This window comes from Acanthopagrus latus, chromosome 10, assembly GCF_904848185.1.
Source record: "Acanthopagrus latus isolate v.2019 chromosome 10, fAcaLat1.1, whole genome shotgun sequence".
Lineage (NCBI taxonomy): Eukaryota > Metazoa > Chordata > Actinopteri > Spariformes > Sparidae > Acanthopagrus > Acanthopagrus latus.
In genome coordinates, this window is record NC_051048.1 from 438,799 (window position 1) to 465,778 (window position 26,980).

General features: G+C 46.4%; 1 protein-coding gene across 2 annotated transcripts; it reads left to right on the plus strand.

The window, feature by feature from the left end:
* Positions 1–25,916, plus strand: ephb4b (eph receptor B4b). 2 transcript variants are annotated; one of them, XM_037111158.1, is made up of 21 exons: positions 1–882; positions 4,194–4,264; positions 4,341–4,483; positions 4,754–5,117; positions 5,467–5,629; positions 6,722–6,877; positions 7,512–7,654; positions 12,314–12,518; positions 12,656–12,783; positions 12,877–13,042; positions 13,973–14,069; positions 14,547–14,602; positions 14,693–14,806; positions 15,888–16,135; positions 16,228–16,374; positions 16,477–16,545; positions 17,113–17,162; positions 17,255–17,354; positions 17,888–18,081; positions 22,969–23,127; positions 23,293–25,916. In XM_037111158.1, the coding sequence occupies exons 1-21, from the start codon at positions 777–779 to the stop codon at positions 23,396–23,398; spliced, it is 2,985 nt and encodes a 994-aa protein (XP_036967053.1). In that variant the 5' UTR covers positions 1–776; the 3' UTR covers positions 23,399–25,916. The 2 variants fall into 2 exon arrangements, with proteins under 2 accessions (XP_036967053.1, XP_036967051.1); XM_037111156.1 differs by having other exon boundaries at positions 2–882; positions 14,544–14,602.
* Positions 25,917–26,980: the final 1,064 nt, after the last annotated feature.

Genomic DNA, 26,980 nt, shown 5'->3' on the forward strand with positions numbered 1-26,980 from the left:
CTTTGGTTCTGTTGGTGCCGGTCCTTTGGTTCTGTCGGTGCCGGTCCTTTGGTTCTGTCGGTGCCGGTCCTTTGGTTCTGACGGTGCCGGTCCTCCCAGCAGACACACATTCCTTCACTCTGCCAGGCCCCGCCCCTCTGTGGGGGCAGCCAATCAGAGCCCGACAGTGGGCGTGTCCTGACCCAGAGTTGAAACCTGACTCCGGCTGCTTTTGTCTCAACTTTAGTCCGGACGGACCCACAGCGACCCGCTCAGAGTGAGTCCGTGTGCGTGAGACCCTGCAGCCGTCACACCGACCCCTCTCCGCTCACCAGGCCGCCTCTCAGAGCTCCTCTCCCGGCCCCGGAGGCAGCCGCGCCCCGCTCTTCTGTCCTGGAGGACAAAGTGGGATCCGAGGAGAGAAAGAGACGGAAAAGTTCCGGGACGAAGTGTTGAAGTGATGAAGGAGGAGCAGACGGGCTGTCCAGAGTCCGGACTGCTCTTCTCCTCCTTCTCCTCCCTCTTAACTTTTCCAGCTTGTTCCTGTCGGAGCGTCCATCTTGGAGAGTCCCTGTGTGCAGCTGGAGCCTCGTCCTCCCTCAGCGGGCTCAGACGGTCATTAACTCCAAGACTCATTAATTAACTCTTCCTCTCTTTTCAAACTCGTCGGGCTCAATGAGGCGCGCGCTGCCGGCGGAGAGCGAGCCCAGCTGACGGTCAGTGATCAGGGATCGATAGGTCTGATCGGCCAGGGTTCGGGACTGATCGCGTCTGGACTAGTTTTTTTCGGAGGGGGGATGGAGGGTGTGCGGGCCCCTGTGGCCCCGAGACGAGCCTCCTCCTGCGGGCTGCCGCTGCTCCTCCTCCAGCTGCTGCTGCTGACCTGCTGCAGGGCCGAGGAAGGTAAGAGTGTCCCTTATCTGCTGCCGTACTCATCAATACCGCTCAGGATGTACGTCTGACAGGCTGATCGATTAGTGATGGAGAGCAGATAACCGTCAGTCACTGCGATGATCGATCATCAGCAGGCAGAGAAAACAGAGTTAGTTCACTCTGAGTTAAACATGATTAATCGATAAAAACATCTGTCAGCCATTAATCGGCCTGGGATGAGCTGCCAGTAGTTTTCAACGTTTTTTGAATGGAGTCTGGTGTGAATACAAAATCAGCTGCACTGTGAGAGGTGTTATTATTAGAACCAAGAAGTGAGTGTGGTTCTGTGGAGAACGACCCCAACATCACTGAAGGTTCCCCACAGAACCACAACGGAAAGTGTCTGGCTCTCACCTGATGATCCATTTAGGGTCCCGGTCCAGGGCCCAGTGTGTGTGTGCGTGTGTGTGTGTGTGTGCGCGTGTGTCCTCCATCTGCTCGCTGTCTTTGTTCTGTTGTTCTGGTTTTAACCCTGCAGCCACTCAAAGACAACGTCTCTCCACCGCCCTCCCTCTCTTTGTTCTGTCCTCTGGATCTAGTTTCTGAAAGGACCCGGCCCCAGTCCAGAGCCCAGTTAAACCTGGTCCCAGTCCAGAGCCCAGTTAAACCAGGTCCCAGTCCAGAGCCAGGTCCCAATATAGATTACAGTCACATCAGGTTTATTAGCGGACGCTAACACTTGGCCCAGTTGGCCCAGTTTGTACCTCCTGCACCGCTGGCCTGCTCTCACATTGCCGCGGCTGGAACCGGGCCTGAGCCCAGTTACCTCTTGTGTCCGTGCACGAGCGACTTTACAGGACTGAAGCACATTTCCTCCAACCCTGCCACAACCAGGAGCGCCCACACCAGTCCAACTAACTGGACTTTGGGGTCCAATGTGTTTGAGTACAGTGCAGATGACCCGGTGTGAGAGGAGAGTGTGTTCTGAGAGAGCAAGTCGCAGCATGAGACCACACACACACACACACACACACACACACACAGTAAACAGTGGATCTGGTGATAAGAGTGCATGACGAGGACACGGCCATTGCCATGACAACTCTGGCGGGATGTTTATACAAGACACTCGCTGTGTGTGTGTGTGTGTGTGTGTGTGTGGCTGAGATAAACTGAATGCGCATACTGGAATTTAATTGGCTCAGGCTGTGATGTTGATTGGTTGTGTGTGTGTGTGTGTGTGTGTGTGTGTGTGTGTGTGTCTCAAATCACTTTGTGTAGAGGTATAGTGGGTGGAGCCTCTGTGATGTCACACATCAGTCAGTTGGCACCTGAGACCCAGCCAATCAGAAATGGGCAGGTGGAGCTGAAGTTAAACAAGCCTGTCAAGCTGAAAGCTAATGAGCTAGTTGAGGCTAATGAACGTGTTTAGTTTGAGTCTGTCCCTCCCCTCCCGTCTGTCGGTCCGATAGGGTCCGTCCCTCCCCTCCCGTCTGTTTTTACAGCTAGTCTGTGGAATTAGACAGTATATTGAGGGTCTGTTTTGGTCCACCAATTTACCACCTTCAAAATGAGCAACTAGACAGCCGCAGAGATCCAAGAGATGCTAGCGGTCTCTGTAGCAGTCTTTGTTGTCCGCTTGTTGTTGTGTCTGCAAGCTGCTAACGGTCGCTACTTTCAAATGAAACGCCCCCCGCTAAGAACCCAGTTCTAAACTCCAGTGGTTTGCAATATGAAGCTCTTATTTTGAAGACAAATTCGACCTGCTTCCTTGGTGCTTCATGTCCTGTCACATATTTACACCGGCCCCAGCGGCGGCTTTTTGGGAAAGGAGGAATATTACATCTCCCTTTTAGAGAGACAAGGTAGCAGATTGCAGCCTTTACCTTGCTGCAAATGTGCTGCCTTTTCTATCTAAAAGGGGCTCATCTCATAGGGTCTGTCCCTCCCCTCCCGTCTATCACTATCACATTTAATATAACAGAACAATGCTGTCATGTTAAGTTCTGAGGTGTTATCAGAGTTAATCATACGGTCGGTACCACAGAAGGGCTCTGATCACATGACATGACATCACCATGACATCAAGTCAAGTCAAGTCCAATTTATTATCCCACGGGGCGAAATGAAGCAGCAGCCAGGTATTAAGAAACACACAACCAACAGCACAACACACACGATGATAAATAGCAATGAATGACATCACAGCCCTCCAGCAAGCAGAGAGGCGTTCAGGTGCAGCGGGACATCAGACACCTCAACCTGTGATCATCCAATACTGTGTGTGTGAGTGATACACACACACACACACACACACACACACCCCATTTCCTCCAATTACTTCAGTAACTTCTCATTTTAATTAACTGTCAAAGAGCATTAAAGAGTGTGTGTTTGTGTGTGTGTGTGTGTGTGTGTGTGTGTGTGTGTGTGTGTGTGTGTGTGTGTGTGTGTGTGTGTGTGTGTAATTACAGCGTAGGAAAAGGGAAAGCAGCCATTTCATCGTTCTGCTCGGCAGCAGCTGAGGAATGAAGCTCAGTGTGTCCCTCTGTGTTTCTATGTAAACTGACTCTGGACTGATATATAACACATATATAATGTATATACAACTTTTATGAAACGGATACGTAACACGCTAAGCTTCCTGTTGGGGCTCAACTTAACAGAGACGTTTCTTTAGTCAAGTTTCCAAACTTGACCCAAATTTGAACAGATTTGAGACGAACAAACCGTCCATCACTGAGACAAACAGACTCCATGTTTCTACTCAAAGACAGAAAGAAGTTCATGTAGAACATTTGCTGAATGAACAAGAAGGTCCAAATAATGCAGAATGAGTCAGAGACAGAGTTTCACAGAGTTTATAAAGTGTCTCCAACTCAACAACTCACTAAACTGACACATTTGTTAAGGGAGTCTGGTGCTGCTGTGTTACTGGTTCAGTGGTCGGATCAGTTCAAACAGACATTGTGTGTGCGTGTGTGTGTGTGTGTGTGTCAGGGCCTCTCTCCTCAAAGACTGATTAGACAACATTATTAATGGCTGATATTACAGATGTGTGTGTCAGGTTAAGCCTGGTCTTCCTCACATGTCCTCCCACAGATCTTCAGAGTGTGTGTGTGTGTGTGTGTGTGTGTGTGTGTGTGTGTGTGTGTGTGTGTGTGTGTGTGTGTGTTCAGCAGCAGTTCAGTTCCCCTGCAGTGATTTGCAGACACAAAACCTGAAACATGAGTGTGAGGGTAGTTGAGCCGTCACACACAGGGACTATAAGAGGCCCAAAGGTTCTCGTGGCGTTCCATGATTTTTACCTGTCTCACTGACTCTACCTGTCTGTCTCTCAGAGGTGCTGATGAACACCAAGATGGAGACGTCTGACCTGCGCTGGACCAACCACCCTGCTGATGATCCACAGGTCTGCTAGCTGCCAGCTAACATTCACCATTCATTTCAGTGCAGCATGCTAATCAGTAACCTCTGTCTGTCTGCAGTGGGACGAAGTGAGCGGATTGGACGACGAGTCAAACAGCGTGCGGACCTATGAGATCTGCACTCCTGACAGTCCGTCCTCTTATTGGCTGAGGACGCGCTGGATCCCCCGAAGAGCAGCGACAACCATCTACGTCGAGATCCGGTTGGTTTGATTCACAGATTAATAACACTGAGTGATTAATCAATGTGATTAATGAGTGATTAATCAGTCCGTCACATAATGAGGAAACGGTTTCACTATTGATCAGCTGTTGAAAGTTTAAAACTTTGAAGCTTTATTGATCAGACTTCAGTGTCGCAGCATTCTTAGAATGAATGGAATCATAGATGAATAGGATATATTGATTATGAAGCATGAAATATCATGATGAGTTATTGATTGGTGATCAGTGATCAATAATTGTTCCCTCAGGTTCTCCATGATGGAATGTTCTGGTCTGAACCGCCGTCACTGTAAAGAAACCTTCAACCTGTATTACTACCAGAGTGACAGTGACGAGGCCACGCCCACTCACCCGTCCTGGATGGAGAACCCGTACACCAAAGTGTCCACGGTCGCCGCCGACCACCTGCGGCGGATCGGCGGCGACAGGCGCTCCAATGTCAAACTGCTGCGCCTCGACCAGCTGAGGGGGGCGGGGCTTTACCTGGCCTTCCAGACCCAGGGCGCCTGCATGGCGCTGCTGTCCGTACGCGTCTTCTACAGGAAGTGCCCACCTCTCCACCGCGCCTTCGCCTCCTTCCCTGAAACCATCCCACACTCGCTGGTGGAGCAGGTAACCACAGCCGCCACCAGCAGGGAGGAAGTGCCATCACTTGTTTTACAGAACAACAGCTTAGCAACAGGCGTATTGAATATAAGTAAAACTATTTTGTTTTTCTCACAAAGAAAAGGCTTCATCCAATAAAACCTCAGTCAGGCAGATTACAAAATAAAAGTATCCATATTTAGCCTACAAAGTAAAAGCATACTTATTTAGTTTACAAATGAAAGTAGTAAAATAGTAACAAAGTTTGCGAACATCATGTCTGTTATTTACAGGCTTTAATTCTAAAACTCTTCTCACAAATGATGTGTGTGTGTGTGTGTGTGTGTGTGTGTGTGTGTGTGTGTGCGTGCTGCAGGCTCAGGGTGTGTGTGTGGAGAACGCTGTCACTCCGCCTGGAGAGCAGTCGCGACCTCCCACCATGCTTTGCGGTGAGGACGGGCAGTGGGTGGGGCAGCCGACATCCAGCTGCGCCTGTCGCCCCGGATACGAAGCAGGCAACACCGACGTGCGCTGTCGAGGTGAGAGTTAACAAAATAAAAGCACCGTCGTCACCTAGAACGACTCAACTTATAGTGACGCGACTCAGACGAGAACCTCCTGAAACCGGAGCGGACCCGTCCAGACCTGAACACCACATCGCTTATTTTACAACATGAGAGTACTGTTAGACTGTTCACAAAGTAAAAGCATCTTCAGCGGGAGAGGTCAAGTGTGCTTTTCATTATCAGCACTTAAAATTCCTTACACACACACACACACACACACACACACACACACACACACACACACACAGTGTAAACAGAATGCAGTGGTTTACACAGAGAGAAGCTGGAGGTGATTACAGTCACATGTGTTGACAGTGTGACGGAGGAGGAGGAGGAATAGAACCCTAACCCTAAATCAATAATTATCAGTAATTAATAACAGTGTTTAATGAGTATGAAGCCTGCAGTGGGTCGGCCCGTCTGCGTGCCGCTCAGCGAAGTCACCAGAGGAGTTTCCTGTTATTCTCCGTGAGGTCAGAGGTCAGCTGACTGCAACCAGGAAGTGTTGCAGCGGCGACACCAGCCGGGGGTCGCTTCTGTTTTTGGTTAACATCACACACACACACACACACACACACACACACACACACACACACTCTCTCTGTCAGATTAAGCAGCAGAAGTTGACCTCTGAACTTTTCACTCAGCCAGGCTTTTATTTTAACCCCTCCCCTCTGTGTGTGTGTGTGTGTGTGTGCGCGTGCACGTGTGTGTGCACGTGTGCTTGCTTGGCGGGAGATGATGTGATGACATCATGGCAGCACTTTCCACATCCTGTTGAAGTCAAGGTCACTTCCTGTCTCTCATCCTGTCTCTGCTCGGTTATTGTTCAGACACACAGGAGAGATTCCTCCAGCGAATCATCAGTCTGACAGTTCAGACCAACAAACATCATGTTGGTCCGTCCCTAAATACCGTCTGACTTCCTGTCTGTAGCCCAGTGGCTCCTGCAGAAGACAAGGCTGCGAACAGATTTATTGATCACCAGAGGTCTATAAGAAACGCAGATTCAAGATGTTTCAGTTTGAGATGCTAATGCTAACGCTAACCTGTGTTTGCTTGCAGCCTGTCCATCAGGTCAGTTCAAGGCGGCGTCAGGACCCGGTGGCTGTGGCCCGTGTCCGGCCAACAGCAACACACTGATTCCAGGCTCCGCCTACTGCCCCTGTCGCCCTGGTTACCATCGAGCTGACTCCGACCCAACGCACACAGCCTGCACCCGTAAGACTTCTTTCTTTCTTTCGAGCTGAGCTGGTCCTACATTTCCCATAATTCACCTGGATACTATCTTTATTGGAGTGCCATCTTTAATATTTAATGTGAGACGTTTGTAGTCTGAGGTGTGACATCACTGTGACATCAAAAGAAGAAATCATACAAATATAAAACTGGTGGAGTGTCTCGCTCACACACACACACACACACATACACACACACACACAAGCTGCTCTAATAGTCTTTGCCAGCAACCACACACACCCCTTTAAATACCCAGACTCCGCCCCTTTAACCACATCGCCCCAGGCAACAACATTAGGCTAAATTAATAGGCTTGTTACCTCTGAGTGTGTGTGTGTGTGTGTGTGTGTGTGTGTGTGTGTGTGTGTGTGTGTGTGTGCGCGTGGAAGTGGAAGTGGAAGCCTCTCATCAGTCAGCTGGACACAGACACACTGAAGAGTTTCTGGTGAACTCACGTTGGGCCTTTTTCTACAGCTCACTCTTTGACAGAAATAAAGATTGTCCTGTTGTTCTGAGCTGCACTGCTCCGCCTGTCAGTCTTCACTCAGGGCCCTCCGACCCTGAGTGAAGACAGAGCAGGTCAGTGTTTGACCTCAGTGACCTCTGACCCCCTCAGGCCCCCCCTCTGCTCCCCGCTCCATTGTGAGTCAGATCAACGACACCTCGGTGACTCTGGAGTGGAGCGAGCCGCTGGAACGAGGAGGACGTGGAGACCTGACCTACACTGTCCTGTGCTCCCTCTGCGGGACCGCCACCAAGGTACACCACACCGGAAACCAAACCAGTTAGACCAGTTAGGACGAGAACAACCACACCAGTTAGAACCAAAACAACCAGACCAGTTAGGACCAAAACAATCAGACCAGTTAGAACCAAAACAATCAGACCAGTTAGGACCAAAACAATCAGACCAGTTAGAACCAAAACAATCAGACCAGTTAGGACCAAAACAATCAGACCAGTTAGAACCAAAACAATCAGACCAGTTAGAACCAAAACAATCAGACCAGTTAGGACCAAAACAATCAGACCAGTTAAAAACCAAAACATTCAGACCAGTTAGAACCAAAACAATCAGACCAGTTAGGACCAAAACAATCAGACCAGTTAGGACCAAAACAATCAGACCAGTTAGAACCAAAACAATCAGACCAGTTAAAAACCAAAACAATCAGACCAGTTAGAACCAAAACAATCAGACCAGTTAGAACCAAAACAATCAGACCAGTTAGAACCAAAACAATCAGACCAGTTAGGACCAAAACAATCAGACCAGTTAGAACCAAAACAATCAGACTAGTTAAAAACCAAAACAATCAGACCAGTTAGAACCAAAACAATCAGACTAGTTAGACCAGTAAGACCAGAAACAACCAGACCAGTTAGAACCAAAACAATCAGACCATTTAGAACCAAAACAATCAGACTAGTTAAAAACCAAAACAATCAGACCAGTTAGAACCAAAACAACCAGACCAGTTAGGACCAAAACAATCAGACCAGTTAGAACCAAAACAATCAGACCAGTTAGGACCAAAACAATCAGACCAGTTAGAACCAAAACAATCAGACCAGTTAGAACCAAAACAATCAGACCAGTTAGGACCAAAACAATCAGACCAGTTAAAACCAAAACAATCAGACCAGTTAGAACCAAAACAATCAGACCAGTTAGGACCAAAACAATCAGACCAGTTAGAACCAAAACAATCAGACCAGTTAAAAACCAAAACATTCAGACCAGTTAGAACCAAAACAATCAGACCAGTTAGAACCAAAACAATCAGACCAGTTAGGACCAAAACAATCAGACCAGTTAGGACCAAAACAATCAGACCAGTTAGAACCAAAACAATCAGACCAGTTAAAAACCAAAACAATCAGACCAGTTAGAACCAAAACAATCAGACCAGTTAGAACCAAAACACTCAGACCAGTTAGGACCAAAACAATCAGACCAGTTAGAACCAAAACAATCAGACTAGTTAAAAACCAAAACAATCAGACCAGTTAGAACCAAAACAATCAGACTAGTTAGACCAGTAAGACCAGAAACAACCAGACCAGTTAGAACCAAAACAATCAGACCAGTTAGAACCAAAACAATCAGACTAGTTAAAAACCAAAACAATCAGACCAGTTAGAACCAAAACAATCAGACCAGTTAGGACCAAAACAACCAGACCAGTTAGAACCAAAACAATCAGACCAGTTAGAACCAAAACAATCAGACCAGTTAGGACCAAAACAACCAGACCAGTTAGAACCAAAACATTCAGACCAGTTAGTACCAAAACATTCAGACCAGTTAGAACCAAAACAATCAGACCAGTTAGAACCAAAACATTCAGACCAGTTAGGACCAAAACATTCAGACCAGTTAGGACCAAAACAATCAGACTAGTTAGAACCAAAACATTCAGACCAGTTAGAACCAAAACAATCAGACCAGTTAGAACCAAAACATTCAGACCAGTTAGTACCAAAACATTCAGACCAGTTAGAACCAAAACAATCAGACCAGTTAGAACCAAAACAATCAGACCAGTTAGAACCAAAACAATCAGACCAGTTAGGACCAAAACAATCAGACCAGTTAGAACCAAAACAATCAGACCAGTTAGGACCAAAACAATCAGACCAGTTAGGACCAAAACAATCAGACCAGTTAAAAACCAAAACATTCAGACCAGTTAGAACCAAAACAATCAGACCAGTTAGGACCAAAACAATCAGACCAGTTAGAACCAAAACAATCAGACCAGTTAAAAACCAAAACAATCAGACAAGTTAGAACCAAAACAATCAGACCAGTTAGAACCAAAACAATCAGACCAGTTAGAACCAAAACAATCAGACCAGTTAGGACCAAAACAATCAGACCAGTTAGAACCAAAACAATCAGACTAGTTAAAAACCAAAACAATCAGACCAGTTAGAACCAAAACAATCAGACTAGTTAGACCAGTAAGACCAGAAACAACCAGACCAGTTAGAACCAAAACAATCAGACCAGTTAGAACCAAAACAATCAGACTAGTTAAAAACCAAAACAATCAGACCAGTTAGAACCAAAACAATCAGACCAGTTCGGACCAAAACAATCAGACCAGTTAGGACCAAAACAATCAGACCAGTTAGAACCAAAACAATCAGACCAGTTAGGACCAAAACAACCAGACCAGTTAGAACCAAAACAATCAGACCAGTTAGAACCAAAACAATCAGACCAGTTAGGACCAAAACAACCAGACCAGTTAGAACCAAAACATTCAGACCAGTTAGTACCAAAACATTCAGACCAGTTAGAACCAAAACAATCAGACCAGTTAGAACCAAAACATTCAGACCAGTTAGGACCAAAACATTCAGACCAGTTAGGACCAAAACAATCAGACCAGTTAGAACCAAAACAATCAGACCAGTTAAGAACCAAAACAATCAGACCAGTTACAACCAAAACAATCAGACCAGTTAGAACCAAAACAATCAGACCAGTTAGAACCAAAACAATCAGACTAGTTAAAAACCAAAACAATCAGACCAGTTAGAACCAAAACAATCAGACCAGTTAGGACCAAAACAATCAGACCAGTTAGAACCAAAACAATCAGACCAGTTAGGACCAAAACAATCAGACCAGTTAGAACCAAAACAATCAGACCAGTTAAAAACCAAAACATTCAGACCAGTTAGAACCAAAACAATCAGACCAGTTAGGACCAAAACAATCAGACCAGTTAGGACCAAAACAATCAGACCAGTTAGAACCAAAACAATCAGACCAGTTAAAAACCAAAACAATCAGACCAGTTAGAACCAAAACAATCAGACTAGTTAAAAACCAAAACAATCAGACCAGTTAGAACCAAAACAATCAGACCAGTTCGGACCAAAACAATCAGACCAGTTAGGACCAAAACAATCAGACCAGTTAGAACCAAAACAATCAGACCAGTTAAGAACCAAAACAATCAGACCAGTTACAACCAAAACAATCAGACCAGTTAGAACCAAAACAATCAGACCAGTTAGAACCAAAACAATCAGACTAGTTAAAAACCAAAACAATCAGACCAGTTAGAACCAAAACAATCAGACCAGTTAGGACCAAAACAATCAGACCAGTTAGAACCAAAACAATCAGACCAGTTAGGACCAAAACAATCAGACCAGTTAGAACCAAAACAATCAGACCAGTTAGAACCAAAACAATCAGACCAGTTAGGACCAAAACAACCAGACCAGTTAGAACCAAAACATTCAGACCAGTTAGTACCAAAACATTCAGACCAGTTAGAACCAAAACAATCAGACCAGTTAGAACCAAAACATTCAGACCAGTTAGTACCAAAACATTCAGACCAGTTAGTACCAAAACATTCAGACCAGTTAGGACCAAAACAATCAGACTAGTTAGAACCAAAACATTCAGACCAGTTAGAACCAAAACAATCAGACCAGTTAGAACCAAAACAATCAGACCAGTTAAGAACCAAAACAATCAGACCAGTTACAACCAAAACAATCAGACCAGTTAGAACCAAAACAATCAGACCAGTTAGAACCAAAACAATCAGACTAGTTAAAAACCAAAACAATCAGACCAGTTAGAACCAAAACAATCAGACCAGTTAGGACCAAAACAATCAGACCAGTTAGAACCAAAACAATCAGATCAGTTAGAACCAAAACAATCAGACCAGTTAGGACCAAAACAATCAGACCAGTTAGAACCAAAACAATCAGACCAGTTAGGACCAAAACAACCAGACCAGTTAGAACCAAAACATTCAGACCAGTTAGTACCAAAACATTCAGACCAGTTAGTACCAAAACATTCAGACCAGTTAGGACCAAAACAATCAGACTAGTTAGAACCAAAACATTCAGACCAGTTAGAACCAAAACAATCAGACCAGTTAGAACCAAAACATTCAGACCAGTTAGTACCAAAACATTCAGACCAGTTAGAACCAAAACAATCAGACCAGTTAGAACCAAAACATTCAGACCAGTTAGTACCAAAACATTCAGACCAGTTAGGACCAAAACAATCAGACTAGTTAGAACCAAAACATTCAGACCAGTTAGAACCAAAACAATCAGACCAGTTAGAACCAAAACATTCAGACCAGTTAGTACCAAAACATTCAGACCAGTTAGAACCAAAACAATCAGACCAGTTAGAACCAAAACAATCAGACCAGTTAGGACCAAAACAATCAGACCAGTTAGGACCAAAACAATCAGACCAGTTAGTACCAAAACATTCAGACCAGTTAGAACCAAAACAATCAGACCAGTTAGGACCAAAACAATCAGACCAGTTAGAACCAAAACATTCAGACCAGTTAGGCCAGCAACAGAAGCCAGTCCAGCCTCCTTCCTCTGACTCCAGCCTTACCTTCTCTTCAGGGATTGGTTGCTTCCTGTTCTCCGTGTGATGACAGTGTACTGTACCGGCCGGCGCAGCGCGGTCTGACTCAGCGCCGTGTCGTCGTCTGGGGACTCCGCCCACACACCAAGTACACCTTCACCATCCAATCAATGAATGGCGTCTCTGCTCTCAGCCAATCAGAGCCAGCCTCCGACAGAGTGAACATCACCACCAGCAGAGACGGTACGCAGCAAACAAACATTCATTCATTTTAGTTCCTCCCACTGTGTCCTGGTTGCACAGCAGAGATTTGAAGAAGTGCTGATTTATTATAAACTGATATAGTGTGTGTGTGTGTGTGTGTGTGTATGTGTGTGTAGTTCCCCCTCCAGTGTCTGGCTTGAGGAGGGTGGCGGCCTCAGAGACCAGTCTGTCTTTAGAGTGGAATGTTCCAGTTCTGCAGAACCAGTACCAGATCCTGGACTACCAGCTACGCTACAGCCCCAAGGTATACAAACACAAATACACACATACACACACACACACACACACACAGGGCTGAGCTGTACTGTGATGTAACTACTGATGTCATCATCATCAGGGTGGCGAGGAGGCCGGTCAGTGGCAGTACATGTCCAGCAGGTCTTCTTCGGTGGTGCTGACAGGGCTGCAGAGGGCGGGGCAGTACCAGGTGCAGGTCCGCGCTCGCTCGCAGGCTGGATACGGATCATTCAGCACCGAGAGCAGCTTCAACACACTGCCTGACGGTAAGATCCTAATGTCTCTAAAACTCTACCTAAGTCCTGAAAAAGTTATTAAGAACCCTAAAAGATCCGTTATAACAAGATAGAAACTGCTCTGATCATACTGTATGTGTCTGTATATATATCTGTACCTCTGTACCTGGAGGACACAGCCTCTGTACCTGGAGGACTCTGCCTGTGTACCTGGAGGACTTGGCCTTTGTACCTGGAGGACTCGGCCTCTGTACCTGGAGGACTCTGCCTCTGTACCTGGAGGACTCTGCCTGTGTACCTGGAGGACTTGGCCTCTGTACCTGGAGGACTCGGCCTCTGTACCTGGAGGACTCTGCCTCTGTACCCGGAGGACACGGCCTCTGTACCTGGAGGACTCGGCCTCTGTACCCGGAGGACACGGCCTCTGTACCTGGAGGACTCTGCCTGTGTACCTGGAGGACTTGGCCTCTGTACCTGGAGGACTCTGCCTCTGTACCCGGAGGACTCTGCCTCTGTACCTGGAGGACTCTGCCTCTGTACCCGGAGGACTCGGCCTCTGTACCCGGAGGACTCGGCCTCTGTACCTGGAGGACACAGCCTCTGTACCCGGAGGACTCTGCCTCTGTACCTGGAGGACTCTGCCTCTGTACCTGGAGGACTCGGCCTCTGTACCTGGAGGACACAGCCTCTGTACCCGGAGGACTCGGCCTCTGTACCCGGAGGACTCGGCCTCTGTACCCGGAGGACTCGGCCTCTGTACCCGGAGGACTCAGCCTCTGTTCCACCTGTTACTCAAAAGTTCCTGAAGATTCTTTGTTGCTAAAGAGTTCTCAAGGCTGTTGAATAACTCCTGCTCATCGTATATGTACTTCATTGATGCGTTAATTATAAGTTATTGATAAGTTATTGATCTGTTATTGATAAGTTATTGATAAGTTATTGATCTGTTTGTCCTGGCAGGTGTTGGTCACTCTCAGATGGCGCTGACTGGAGTTCTCGTGTCCATGGCGATCCTGCTGCTCATCGCCATCGTGATCGTCGCTGTGTACTGTTACCGGTGAGAGTGTGTGTGTGTGTGTGTGTGTTCAGGATGCTCCCTCCCTGTTAGCCTCCGCAGAACAATGGAACACTGACCTCAGGTTCACACACACACACACACACACACACACAGAGCAGGGTGGGACATGTCGACTATATTAAGATGGAGAAACTCGACACTCTGAGAGAGAGATAGAGCGAGATACTAACATTCCTGAGAGAGAGAGAAGAAAGGAGAGAGTGTGTGTGTGTGTGTGAGTGTGTGTGTGTGTGAGTGTGTGTGAGGGTGCGTCTCTTGAGATATAAAGAATCCTGCAGCTGCTGAAAAACTAAGGAATTGTCTCTCTTTGTCTCCCTCTCTGTCTGTTTCCTGTCTCTCTCTGTCTGTCTGTCTCTCACCTGTCTGTCTCTTACCTGTCTGTCTCTCACCTGTCTGTCTCTCACCTGTCTGTCTCTTACCTGTCTGTCTCTTACCTGTCTGTCCCTCCATCAGCAGGCGGGTGAAGGACTCAGAGGTGAACGATAAGACTGGACACTACCAGATGGGACAGAGTGAGTTTCAGCTGTCACAGTTTAAGCTCAGCCAATCAGATTGTGTCAGTGTTGTTGCTGACTGATGACGATGATGTGTTGTTGTCATAGCGATGAAGGTGTACATTGACCCGTTCACCTACGAGGACCCCAACGAGGCGGTGAGGGAGTTCGCCAAGGAGATCGAGGCGTCTTTCGTGAAGATAGAGGAGGTGATCGGAGCAGGTGAGCAGCTTGCAGCAGGAAAGATTTAATTTGACTCCCAGAACCTTCTAGTAAGAAATCCAGGAAATTCTATTTGGAACTTTTAGGAGGCAAAAAATTATTAAGGAGCATTTTCTAAAATCTACAAACCCTCTAAGGAACCTTTTAGATATCTAAAGGAAACCAAGTAGCATTTTTTAAGCCAATTTAAGGACTTGGAAGGACACGTCAAACACTTGTCAGGAATAAAGAACCTTTTGAGGAACATTTATGAATCTTCTAGGATTTATTTGAAGAAGGAGATCCAGGTGCAGATGGTGGATCTTGGAATTGATCTTTTTTAGATCTGTGTGTGAGAACAAGTGTCGTTTTCAGAACCTGTAAAAACAAGTGGAAACTTTTGGCAACAGCAACAATGTTTGAGCTCACAAAGCGACTTTTATTTTGTCCCTGAAAACCCAACACAGTGCGATGTGTGAGAGACACCTCACAGAGCTTTTACTTTGTAACGTCTGCCAGAACAGACTGTGAACTTTGACCCCTGAGAGGAAAACGCTGACTCTCACATAAACAGGAGAAACTGTTGTAAAAACACCACATCAGATCTGTTAAATGAGAGTGAGTGTCTGTGCGTGTGTGCGTGTGTGTGTGTGTGTGTGTGTGTGTGTGTGTGTGTGTGTGCGCGTGTGTGTGTGTGTGTAGCTACTGTAATAGTAGTCGTCTCTGGTGATGACATTAGTGAGATGTAACTGGATAGCAGTTACTGCGGAAACAAAGGTGCAAAGTTTTCACTATCTCCAGGCGATCACACACACACACACATACACACACACACACACTAGATGTCGGAAGTGTAGAAGTGTTGGTATGTGCTAACGAGCCTTAAAGGAACATTACACCTCTCAGTGTTAAAACATTAATGACTCACAGGCTCGGCTGGTGTTGGTGGTTCAGCAGCTGCGCTCTGATTGGCTCCTCCAGCCTGGTGTTTGGTGACAGGTGGAGGCCCGTGGGTTCAGTCCTCAGTTCTCTGCTGTAAGTTCAGTCCTTGTTGTATCTAATGTCATTGTAATGATGACATCTCTGTGGCGTACCTGTCCAGGTGAGTTTGGCGAGGTGTGTCGAGGCCGGTTAAGGGTCCCGGGTCGGAAGGAGAACTATGTGGCGATCAAGACACTGAAGGGCGGATACACAGAGAAGCAGAGGCGGGACTTCCTGTCGGAGGCGTCCATCATGGGTCAGTTCCAGCACCCCAACATCATCCACCTGGAGGGCGTCATCACCACTTCCTGTCCCGTCATGATCCTCACCGAGTTCATGGAGAACGGAGCGCTCGACAGTTTCCTGAGGGTGAGACAGGCAGAAACCTCTGCTGTACACTGTTCACCATCTTTACCTGTCTGTCTACCTGTCCGTCTCACTGCCCACCTGTCTGTCTGCAGATGAATGACGGACAGTTCACCACCATCCAGCTGGTGGGGATGCTGCGTGGGATCGCAGCAGGGATGAAGTATCTGTCTGACATGAGCTTCGTCCACAGAGACCTGGCAGCTCGAAACATCCTGGTCAACTCCAACCTGGTCTGCAAGGTGAGACTGTCTGTCTGCACACCTGTCTACCTGCTTACCTGTCTGTCTGTCTGTCTGTATATCAGCTTGAAATAATCCTGATCCAACCGTTTTTCTCTCCAGGTGTCAGACTTCGGTCTCAGCCGGTTCCTGACTGAAAACTCCTCTGACCCGACCTACACCAGCTCTCTGGTGAGTCAGCTGCTAACAAAGCTAACTAGTTTCTAATGAGTAAGCACCCAGTAAACCCCTGAAAAATACTTGAATAATACTGACAGCCTCACAGATGGTGCAGTTCTTAAAGGAGCAGTTCACCAAAACAGTCAAACTCCGTGGTGAAGTGTCGCAGTCCATGCCGAAGGAAAAACATATTTTCAGTTTGTGATTTAAAGTCTCCAGATACTTCATGCTTTCTATCTTCATGTAGATACGAGGAGATTTTTCATTTTTGAGTGGAATGTACCTTTAAAATGTAGTTTTACTGTACAAGCAGGAATGTTTTAACGTTTTTTTACTCAGCATGAGTGTTGGTATGTGCTAATGAGCTTTAAAGGGACATTACACCTTTTCAGTATTAAAAACACAGATCCAGTTCATGGAGGTGACTCTGAGTCTGGGTCGGTGTTTGAGGTTCTGCTCTGTTTTTATTGTTTTCCTCAGCTGCTGCACTAACATGGTGTCCCTCAGGGTCTTGTTATCAGACCTCTGTCGTTATACATAAGTTCAGTATCAACACTGCGCTCTGTTCTCTTTTCTCAGGGAGGGAAGATTCCCATTAGGTGGACAGCTCCTGAGGCCATCGCCTACAGGTGAGCATCAGTGCTGCGGGTTGTTGCTCTGCGTAATAAATACTGTTATGTTACAGAAGCTAATTAAAGTGATTTACTTTACTCGATTACAGGAAGTTTACATCAGCCAGCGATGCGTGGAGCTACGGCATCGTCATGTGGGAAGTGATGTCATACGGAGAGCGGCCATATTGGGACATGAGCAACCAGGATGTAAGGAAAAAAAACTACTTACAGGGTTTGAGAGTGTCCTTACATAATGTGGGAGTGTCCTTACATAATGTGGGAGTGTCCTTGCAGAGTGTGTGAGTGACCTTACATAATGTGGGAGTGTCCTTACATAATGTGGGAGTGTCCGTACATAACGTGGGAGTGTCCTTGCAGAGTGTGGGAGTGTCCGTACATAGTGTGGGAGTGTCCTTGCAGAGTGTGGGAGTGTCCTTACATAATGTGGGGGTGTCCTTGCAGAGTGTGTGAGTGACCTTACATAATGTGGGAGTGTCCTTACATCATGTGGGAGTGTCCTTACATCATGTGGGAGTGTTGCTAACACTAGGTGAGTCCAGGTGTGAATGGTTGTTAAGCAGTCTGGGGAGAGAACTCAGTTCTGCATTGTAGGTGGGTGACTTCCTACTTGTAAGGACACTCCCACACAGAGTTTAAGCCTACAGCTCCCCTCCAGTTAATTTGTTAACAACACTGATGAACATGATTGAATATTTAATTGACACCTGTCTCTCTCTCAGGTGATTAACGCCATCGAGCAGGACTACCGGCTGCCCCCGCCGCCGGACTGCCCCTCCTCCCTGCACGCACTCATGCTGGACTGCTGGCAGAAGGAACGAGCCAACCGGCCGCGGTTCTGCGACGTTGTGGCTTCGCTTGACAGGCTGATCCGAAACCCAGTCTCCCTGAAGGTGACGCACTCGGACGGCCCGAGGTGAGCGAGAGAGTTTCTATTTTCCTGATTTTACAAATTATACCTTTCAAGGCCCGACACCGTCACCAGGAGCCCCGCCCCGACACCATCACCAGGAGCCCCGCCCCGACACCATCACCAGGAGCCCCACCCCGGCACCATCACCAGGAGCCCCACCCCGACACCATCACCAGGAGCCCCACCTCATTGTTTTGCAGGAGACTTGGAATAGAGGAGACATGCCCACTGGTTGTCCTTTACGATATAGATAAATCATTTTCCCATCTACCAAACTGAAAGGTGTAGGCCAAGGCAGAGATTCAGGAGGGATGTTGATCTGGTACAAGATGAACCTCACACACTCAATCGAATTAATCAAAAAAGGAGATTTTTGGATCAAAATAAAAAAAGATGTGGTCTCCACAGAAAGAGACATATTCATGTGTACAGCCTATATCCCCCCATCAGATTCCCCTTATTATAATGAAAACAGCTTCTCCGTCCTTGAAGATGAGATCAGCTCCTACCAGACACAAGGAAACGTGCTGATCTGTGGTGACCTTAACACCAGAACAGGCTCAGAATCAGATCTGATCAATGCACAGGGAGACAAACATATACCTGGCCAGATCAACATCCCCTCTCCTTCACAGCAAAGCAGGTACAACTTTGACAAAACCGTCAACAGAAACGGGCAGCAACTGCTGCAGTTGTGTCGTACGCTGAGTCTGTACATCGCCAACAGTCGGCTTTAAGGAGAATCCTTTGGTCTCTTCACTCCCAGCTCTCCTCTTGGCAACAGCACTGTGGACTACAGCATTACAGACCTGGAGCCCTTCAGTGTAAGAGCATTCACCCTTATCTGACCACAGCAAAATCACCCTGTACATTAGGAAGACACCAACTGACCCCCAAGTAGCAGAGCCCATAAAACTCAACCCCTCCAAACAACCTTATAGATGGAGTAGTAATAGTAAGGATGACTACCAGAGAGCCATCACTCATCCAGCAATCCAATCTCAATTAGACATTTTATCACCACCTCATATCCCCACAGTAACAACGGCCTGAACCAGGCTGTCCAGGATATTAACTCCATCCCAGCGTTTCTATCCAATCTGGAAAAATCTGAATATAACAGTTCAAACTCAGCTAATGAAAAGTGGTTTGACTCTGACTGCAGGTGTCTGAGAAAAACACTTAGAAAATTATCCAATGAAAAACACCAACAACCTGACTATCATGAGCTCTGCCTCCAGTACTGGGAAACATTGAAATCCTATAGAAAAACACTGAGAGCTAAAAAGGAGCAGCATGAAGAGCGTCAAGCTGAAGAGACTGAGGAGTCCATTGACTTGGAAAAAATGGCGTTCATTCAACAAATCAAACAAGGAAGAATTGGCTTTTCAAAACAGGGAAATATGGAAGAAACATTTTGAAAATCTATACAGTGCAATCACACTGGATTCAGACCAAAAGAATCTGCTCAACAAACTAGAAATCCTTGAATCAATCATTAAAGACAACCAGAATCCTTTAGATTATGAGATTAGTGAAGGGGAACTGCTGGCTAAGATCCAGATCCTGAAGCCAAGGAAAGCAAGTGGCCCCGATGGCATCTTAAATGAAATGCTTCAGTTTAGCAGCCAGAAAATCAAGACTGCCATATTGAAATTATTCAATCTGATACTAAACATTGGAAATTTTCCTGACACCTGGAGCCAAGGGCTTATCACTCCAATCTTCAAAAGTGGAGACAAATATGATCCAAACAGTTACAGAGGCATTTGTGTCAGCAGCAACCTGGGGAAGTTATTCTGCAGCATCTTAAACAGCCGACTGCAAAACTTCCTCAGTGAGCACAAAGTCCTGAGCAACAGTCAGACTGGATTTACACCACAACACAGAACCACTGACCACATCTCCACCCTCCACACCCTCATCCAGAAACACGTCCACCAGAACAACAACACAATCTGCTCTTGTTCAGTAGATTTCAAGAAAGCATTCAACTCAATTTGGCATCATGGTCTGTTTCTGAAATTACTAGAAAAACGTATTGGAGGAAAAATCTATGATATTATTAAGACAATGTACATAAATAACAAATGTGCTGTCAAAATTGGAACTGGGGAAACTTCTTCCCCCAAAGTCGAGGAGTGAAGCAGGGCTGCAGTCTGAGCTCCACCCTGTTCAACATTTATATAGATGAACTGGCCAAATCCCTGGAAGAGTCAGAGATCCCTGGTCTCACCCTCTCTGACACAGAAGCCAAATGTTTACTGTTGGCAGATGATCTAATACTGCTCGCTCCGACAAAGGAGGCGCTATAAAAGCAACTAGATCACCTGTAAAAGTTCTGTCAGACCTGACTGTTAACCTGGAAAAGACAAAAGTCGTGGTCTTCCAGAAACGACGCAACAGTCAGAAAAATCCCCACAGGTTCCACCTGGACTCTCCGGACTCAGAAAACACAGACAGCTACACATATTTAGGACTAAATATCACGTCGACGGGAAATTTCAATCTGGCCACAAAGACATACCTGTTAAAATCTGGATCAAAATATTTCAATCAATAATTGACCCGGTTGTGATGTATGGTAGTGAAGTGTGGAGCCTCTCATCAACCAAGACTTCAACAAATGGGACAAACACCCAGTGGAAACCCTGCAAAAGCATCCTCAAAGTTCACAGGAACACCTCCAGTAATGGATGCAGAGCTGAACTGGGCCAATCTCCCCTTTTAATTCGGATCCAAATAAGAGCAATAAAGTTCTACCAACACCTCAGAACCAGCGAGCCCAGCTGCTACCACTACAAAGCCGTACGATGCCAAGAGGAGAGCAGAGAAGGGAGTCCAGCCAGCTGGTCCACAGGCTGAGCTCCAACAGCACCGGGCACCAACACCGCCCTCACACCATCCAGCCCAACCAAATTATAGCAAAAGGAAAAAGACAATTACATCAACTGTTGGACATCAACAACCAAAACCCAAAGCAAACTCCAGTGTTATTTGGCCCTAAACAGACAAATACTCCATGGCAGATTATCTGAGCTCTGTAACTGACCTGAGACTGAGGAAAACACCGACTCTGTACAGACTCAGCGACCACAGCCGGGCCTCAGAGAGCAGCAGACACAGACAGACCCGGCTGCCCAGAGAGGACCGGCTGGGTCGGTTCTGTCCACACAGACAGGTGGAGACAGAGCAGCACTTCCTGCTGCACTGTGACACAAACACAGACCTCAGAACCCACATATACACTAAAATCACATGTACAACCCCAGACTGCCCCAAACTATCAGACCAAGAAAAACTCCAGCATTCACTGGGAGAACAAACTGGCACTGCTGGAGATGCAGAGAGACACGTGAACGCTGCCACAGGAGAAGAGACGAGCTGCACAACACCTGACATGATCTGATCCACATGAACCAGCTGATCCTGACTGGGCTCTTACCTGCACACTGATGTACTGGTTATTAGTGTTGTTGTTATTATTATTATCATTATATTATCATCATCATCATATTATTATTATTATTATTATTATTATTTAGAATCCTGTCTGCTTTGGCAATATCGTGAACTACAGTCATGCCAATAAAGCTTGTTGAAACTGAAACTGAGAGACAGAGAGAGAGAGACAGAGAGAGAGAGAGACAGAGAGAGAGAGAGACAGAGAGAGAGAGAGAGACAGACAGACAGAGAGAGAGAGACAGAGAGAGACAGAGAGAGAGAGAGAGAGACAGACAGAGAGAGAGAGAGAGAGAGAGACAGAGAGAGAGACAGACAGAGAGAGAGAGAGAGAGAGACAGACAGAGAGAGAGAGACAGAGAGAGAGAGAGAGACAGACAGAGAGAGAGAGAGAGACAGACAGAGAGAGAGAGAGAGGTGATTGGCAGGTGTGGAATGTGATTCATGCAGCAGCTGCTGGAGGTCAAAGGTCAGAGAGACAAAGACACATAATGTGTGTTAGTGTGTGTGCAGTGGGCGGGGCTTGGTTGGCAGCCAGCTGTGTGATTGACAGCTGTTTATACAGACAGAGATGTTTACATGAGCAGGTTCACATTCCTGGATTAAAGCTCAGAGTGAAGCAATATCCTGTCTGTCTGATTAACTGTCTGACTGTCTGATTAACTGTCTGTCTGTCTGTCTGATTAACTGACTGTCTGTCTGTCTGTCTGATTAACTGTCTGTCTGTCTGTCTGTCTGTCTGTCTGTCTGATTAACTGTCTGTCTGTCTGTCTGTCTGTCTGTCTGTCTGATTAACTGTCTGTCTGTCTGTCTGTCTGTCTGTCTGATTAACTGTCTGACTGATTAACTGTCTGTCTGTCTGTCTGTCTGTCTGTCTGTCTGTCTCGGTGACATCACCTTCTCGTTCTTTCACTGCAGCGTTTGTAATAATTAAATATGATGTCAGGAACAAATGTTGATTTCTTCACAGGCAGATTTTAGTGACAAACCCAGAAAGCATTTAGTTCATGTAGACGTTAATATTTCAGAGAAGCCTCCAGCTGTTTTTCTATCAGACTGAATACAAATAAAACTAGACTGTATTATACTGTTGTGTATGTTGTGAGGGAGCTGTGGAGGCCCTGAGAGGCAACTGGAATAAAAAATGAAAGGAACACGAGATCTAATCCTAAAATCTTTCACTGGCTCCTGGAAAGAAAACGGTGTTGACAACAGAAAGCTTCGGGCCGCCTGCTGTGGAGGATTCCTTCCTCCATTCTCTCAGAACCGCTTTCATTTCAAACAAACCTGGTGTTCACACTGAAATATCCTGAAGTGTGATGAGGAAATCCTGATGATCACTGTGGCTGCAGTGGTTTACTTTGTACTATATGTATGTTGTACAGTGCTGATGCTGCGTCTCCCTCCTCCCGTCTGTCTGTGTCTCAGTCCGTCCCAGCCTCTCCTGGACCAGCGCGTCCCTCCTCCTCTCTCGGCCTGTGGATCCGTCTCCGAGTGGCTTCGAGCCATAAAGATGGAGCGCTACGAGCAGAGCTTCCTGCAGGCCGGCTTCACCAGCCTGGACGTGGTCTCACAGATCAACACTGAGTAAGAAGCCTCCACGTTTACAGACAGTATCTGTCAGTATTTGTTATGTGCAGTTATGAAATGTTGTCATTTTGTAATCAGTCACATGAAACAAATTGACAGACGTCAGCTTCACTCTGTCACCTGTACAGTCACATTCATTCACTCTCAGCTCTGCTTCCACAGAGACCTGCTCAGAGTGGGCGTCACCCTCGCTGGACACCAAAAGAAAATCCTCTCCTCCATCCAGACGCTCAGGATACACAAAGCCCCGCCCACCCTCCTCTACTGACCAATCACAGCCCTGCTCTGTGGGACTGTCTCAGGATGACACTGAGCCCGCCTCCCTCTTTTTACTGACCACAGAATGCTACAAACCTGCCATTTTGACCAATCAGAGGGCAGTGGTGAGACCACGCCTCCTGATGGTCGGACCAATCAGAAGCATCAGGTGAACTGTGACATCAGCAGTTATTGCAGAACGTCCTCTGTGATCTTCATCACGTTTGACTCAGGTGCAACAGAACTCCGCCCACCTTGTTAATCTGACCAATCAGAGCCGAGGTTAACTGAGCACCTGGTTGGTCCAATGCTCAGAAGAACCGAAGCTCCTCCTGATTGACCAGGTCGTTTTTTATTCCCCTCCAAACCCTGGACTCACTCACCGGCCAATCAGCATCGAGCACAGTGAGGATGTACGAGGACGCTTTTCTTCTTTACTTCCACAGATTCTTTTGGACCCTGCGGTGCTGGTTCTGCTCTTTGGCCCATTCTATTGCCAATAAGCTCCTCTCACTGCATGGAAGCACAGCTGGGGTTGGTTCTTGGCCCTGTCCATCACACAGTGACACCAGACTGGTGCTGGGTCGTTCTGATCTGGTGTTCCAGATCGAGATCGTCAAGCACTCAGTGGATCTAAAAGCTTCAAAAACTGGAGCAGGTTGAGGACCGGACTCTCTCCCTGGATTCTGTTGGCCATCAGAACAGGGTGGATGCTTCAGGTGTGTTCTGTCACACTTCACACGTGTCACAACAAACCTTCACAGGATCAGCTGCTGCTACGGCTGCCGAGAGTCCAGGTCAGGATCTCTGGTCAGGAACAGGGAGCGTCGCTGTGAGCCGATGTGTCCGAGCGGCATGTCAGCGCCTTGGATTTCTGTTTACACACCAGCAGGATTATTCTGGGATTTTGTGAGGAGTTCTTGAGGACAATTTAAAGAATGTTGGAATCATTAGCAGGAGCTGGAAACAGAGCGGTCGGTGTTCTCCAGCAGTTTGGGAGCATCTGCCTGAGGAACATCAGGACGCTGTGTGGGGATTTATCCTGCCACGGGTCGACGTGTTCTGGTCAAGGTCCAGTTTCATTCTCTTCATAATCTGTGAGGAATTTTCTGGGATTACCTCTGAAAACAATGGCAGTGTTTTTTTGACAAAATCTTGGGGAAAACCTGAGATTCCAAGATTTTGTGGAAATCTGTAGTGGAACATCCTCCAGGTTTGATCCAGACGACTGGGATCCTTCAGGAGATTCATATGTTGAATACCAGGAGATATTCTGAAGAACAGTCAGAACTACAACTGTGTTGCAGCAGTGAACGGACTGGACTGTGTTCTGTGAGCCGGTGTCGTCAGACGCATCTCCAACTGGTTCTGTCTGCAAAGTGATCCAGTCATTTTAATATCAAACACTAATTACTGTAGACTTTTAACGATTGGTTCAAAAAGTGCTGTGTGAGAATCTGCAGTCCAGTTGAATCTATTCTTGTCGGTTCAAGTGTTTTACAGTGAGAAGAACCGAACGACAGATTCTTATTTTTATTCTCTCAGACCAACAACACAGAACACTTTGCTGCTGTGTTCTGGCTGCAAAGACACACTTGTACAACTGTTTTGTATTTTAGCACTTTTTATATCTGATATTTGATTATGATCATGTTCTGAAGCAGAGTATCAATGTTTTTATACTAAACTGACATGACAGAAAACAATCTGTCATTTTTATTTTGTAAAGAAAAGATTTGTCTTATATTTCAAACTCTCGGGGACGAGCTGAGTGACAGTGAGAGTGTTCAGGACCAAAGATCACATCTGGAGTCAGTCACTGTTCAGTGATCAGCTCCAGCCCAAAGACTTTCAGGTATATGGATCCTGTTTTGATCCTGTTTGTCTTCATTACAGTCTGTATTTGTCCTGTGGATCAGAGACATGTCCCGTCAGGTGTTGTGGACATCAGGAGACGAACTGTGTCCCTGTGAGAGATCCTCTGCTGCAGCCTGTTTCTTTGTAAGTCGTCATAAAAACCTGCACAGCTGTTAACAGCTGTTCTGGGTTCAGCTCGGGAACAATCGGGTCTAAAGTTCTGACTCATCAGCACGAACACCAGAACGTGTTTGAATCACTGGACTCAGCTGTGACTCAGGTAATGAGGCCTGCAGGTTCTTTATGGCTGAATCTGACAAACGACAACATGTAGAACTTTAAACACCAAATATTCCATCAATCGTCTGTGAATCAGCTGAACCAGAATCAGTTTGATCTGCAGCTCTACAAAATAAAACATCCTGCTCGTGTGACTGAATCATGTAAACTGACGCCTGAACGCACCAACAAGCTGATCACAGCGCTGCGTCTGTGGACTGTTGCATGATGGGAGTGGTATTCACACTGAAGGCTGCTGCCGTGATGTCATGTGACCGACAGTTCATCAGAAACACAGCAGCTGAGTTAATCAGTGAAAATGTTGTTATTGATATTTAGAAGGTCCGCTGTCAGCCAATCACAATAAAGACGAGCCGTCCTGCCCAATGAGACGTCTTGTTGTCAGCGGTTCTTTCATGTGTGTCTGCAGACCGAGCGGACGGAAGAAGTTCTGTTGACGCTGGAAGACATTTTGGACAGAAGATAAATAAGATTATTAAATGTTTGTATCAAAACTAAAACTCTGCTGCTCTGAGATTAATTTTTCCTTTTTCAGTTCAGTTTTGATTTCAGGGGAAATTGTATTTGATTCCAGATTTTTGACATGTGAGTTTTATTTCTGGCTAGTTTTATTTTTTGTTTTGTTATGTTGCAGTCAAACATCTGATAACACGCCTGAGAAGACAAACAGTTCAAACAGATCGTGAGAATGAAACCGAGACACTGAAACAAACATTCAGCACCAAAAAGACCAACAAGAAAAACTTCATATGACAAAATGTTGGAATCAAAAATAAAACAGCCTGAACCGACAAATGTGACCAAACGTTTGTGTCGGCAGTGAGAAGAGAAATCTGTGAGTCTTGGCTGCTGTTTGCTCACACAGAACCGAGCAGCGCCGGCAGGAAGAAGAACCGCGGTGTGATTGACACAGAGAGCCGGAGCATCGTGACTGAGACCTGAGTCTGTACAAACAGGCAGATGTTCTGGTGACTGCAGCTCGGACTCGTCTTCATGAGAACAGATCTACAGAACTCTTGCTGGCACCGCAGTGTTTTTAAGTTCTTGTGCTCCAGTAAAGTATCTGAGTTGTTGCTGGGTTCAGTGGCCGCCGGTCATGTGACCACATGTTAAACATGGCCGCCTCCTCCTCAGCTCGTCGTCTCACAGCCCCACTGACAGAAATCACTTCCAGACGACGAGAGCGACTTTTAATTTGATAGAAAACAGCTGCTGACTCCAGCTCTGATGTCCAACAGTGTACATACTGTGTGTGTGTGTGGGGTGTGTGTGTGTGTGTGCCCACGTGTGTGTGTGTGGTGTGTGTGTGTGTGTGTGTGATGTATAGGAAGGAACATTTCAACATGTTATTTCACTTTAATGAGCACATTGTTGGCAGAGAATTGAAGAAACAGAAGGTTTGTGTTTCATCTGTGAGAGCTGAAGAGTGTGTGTG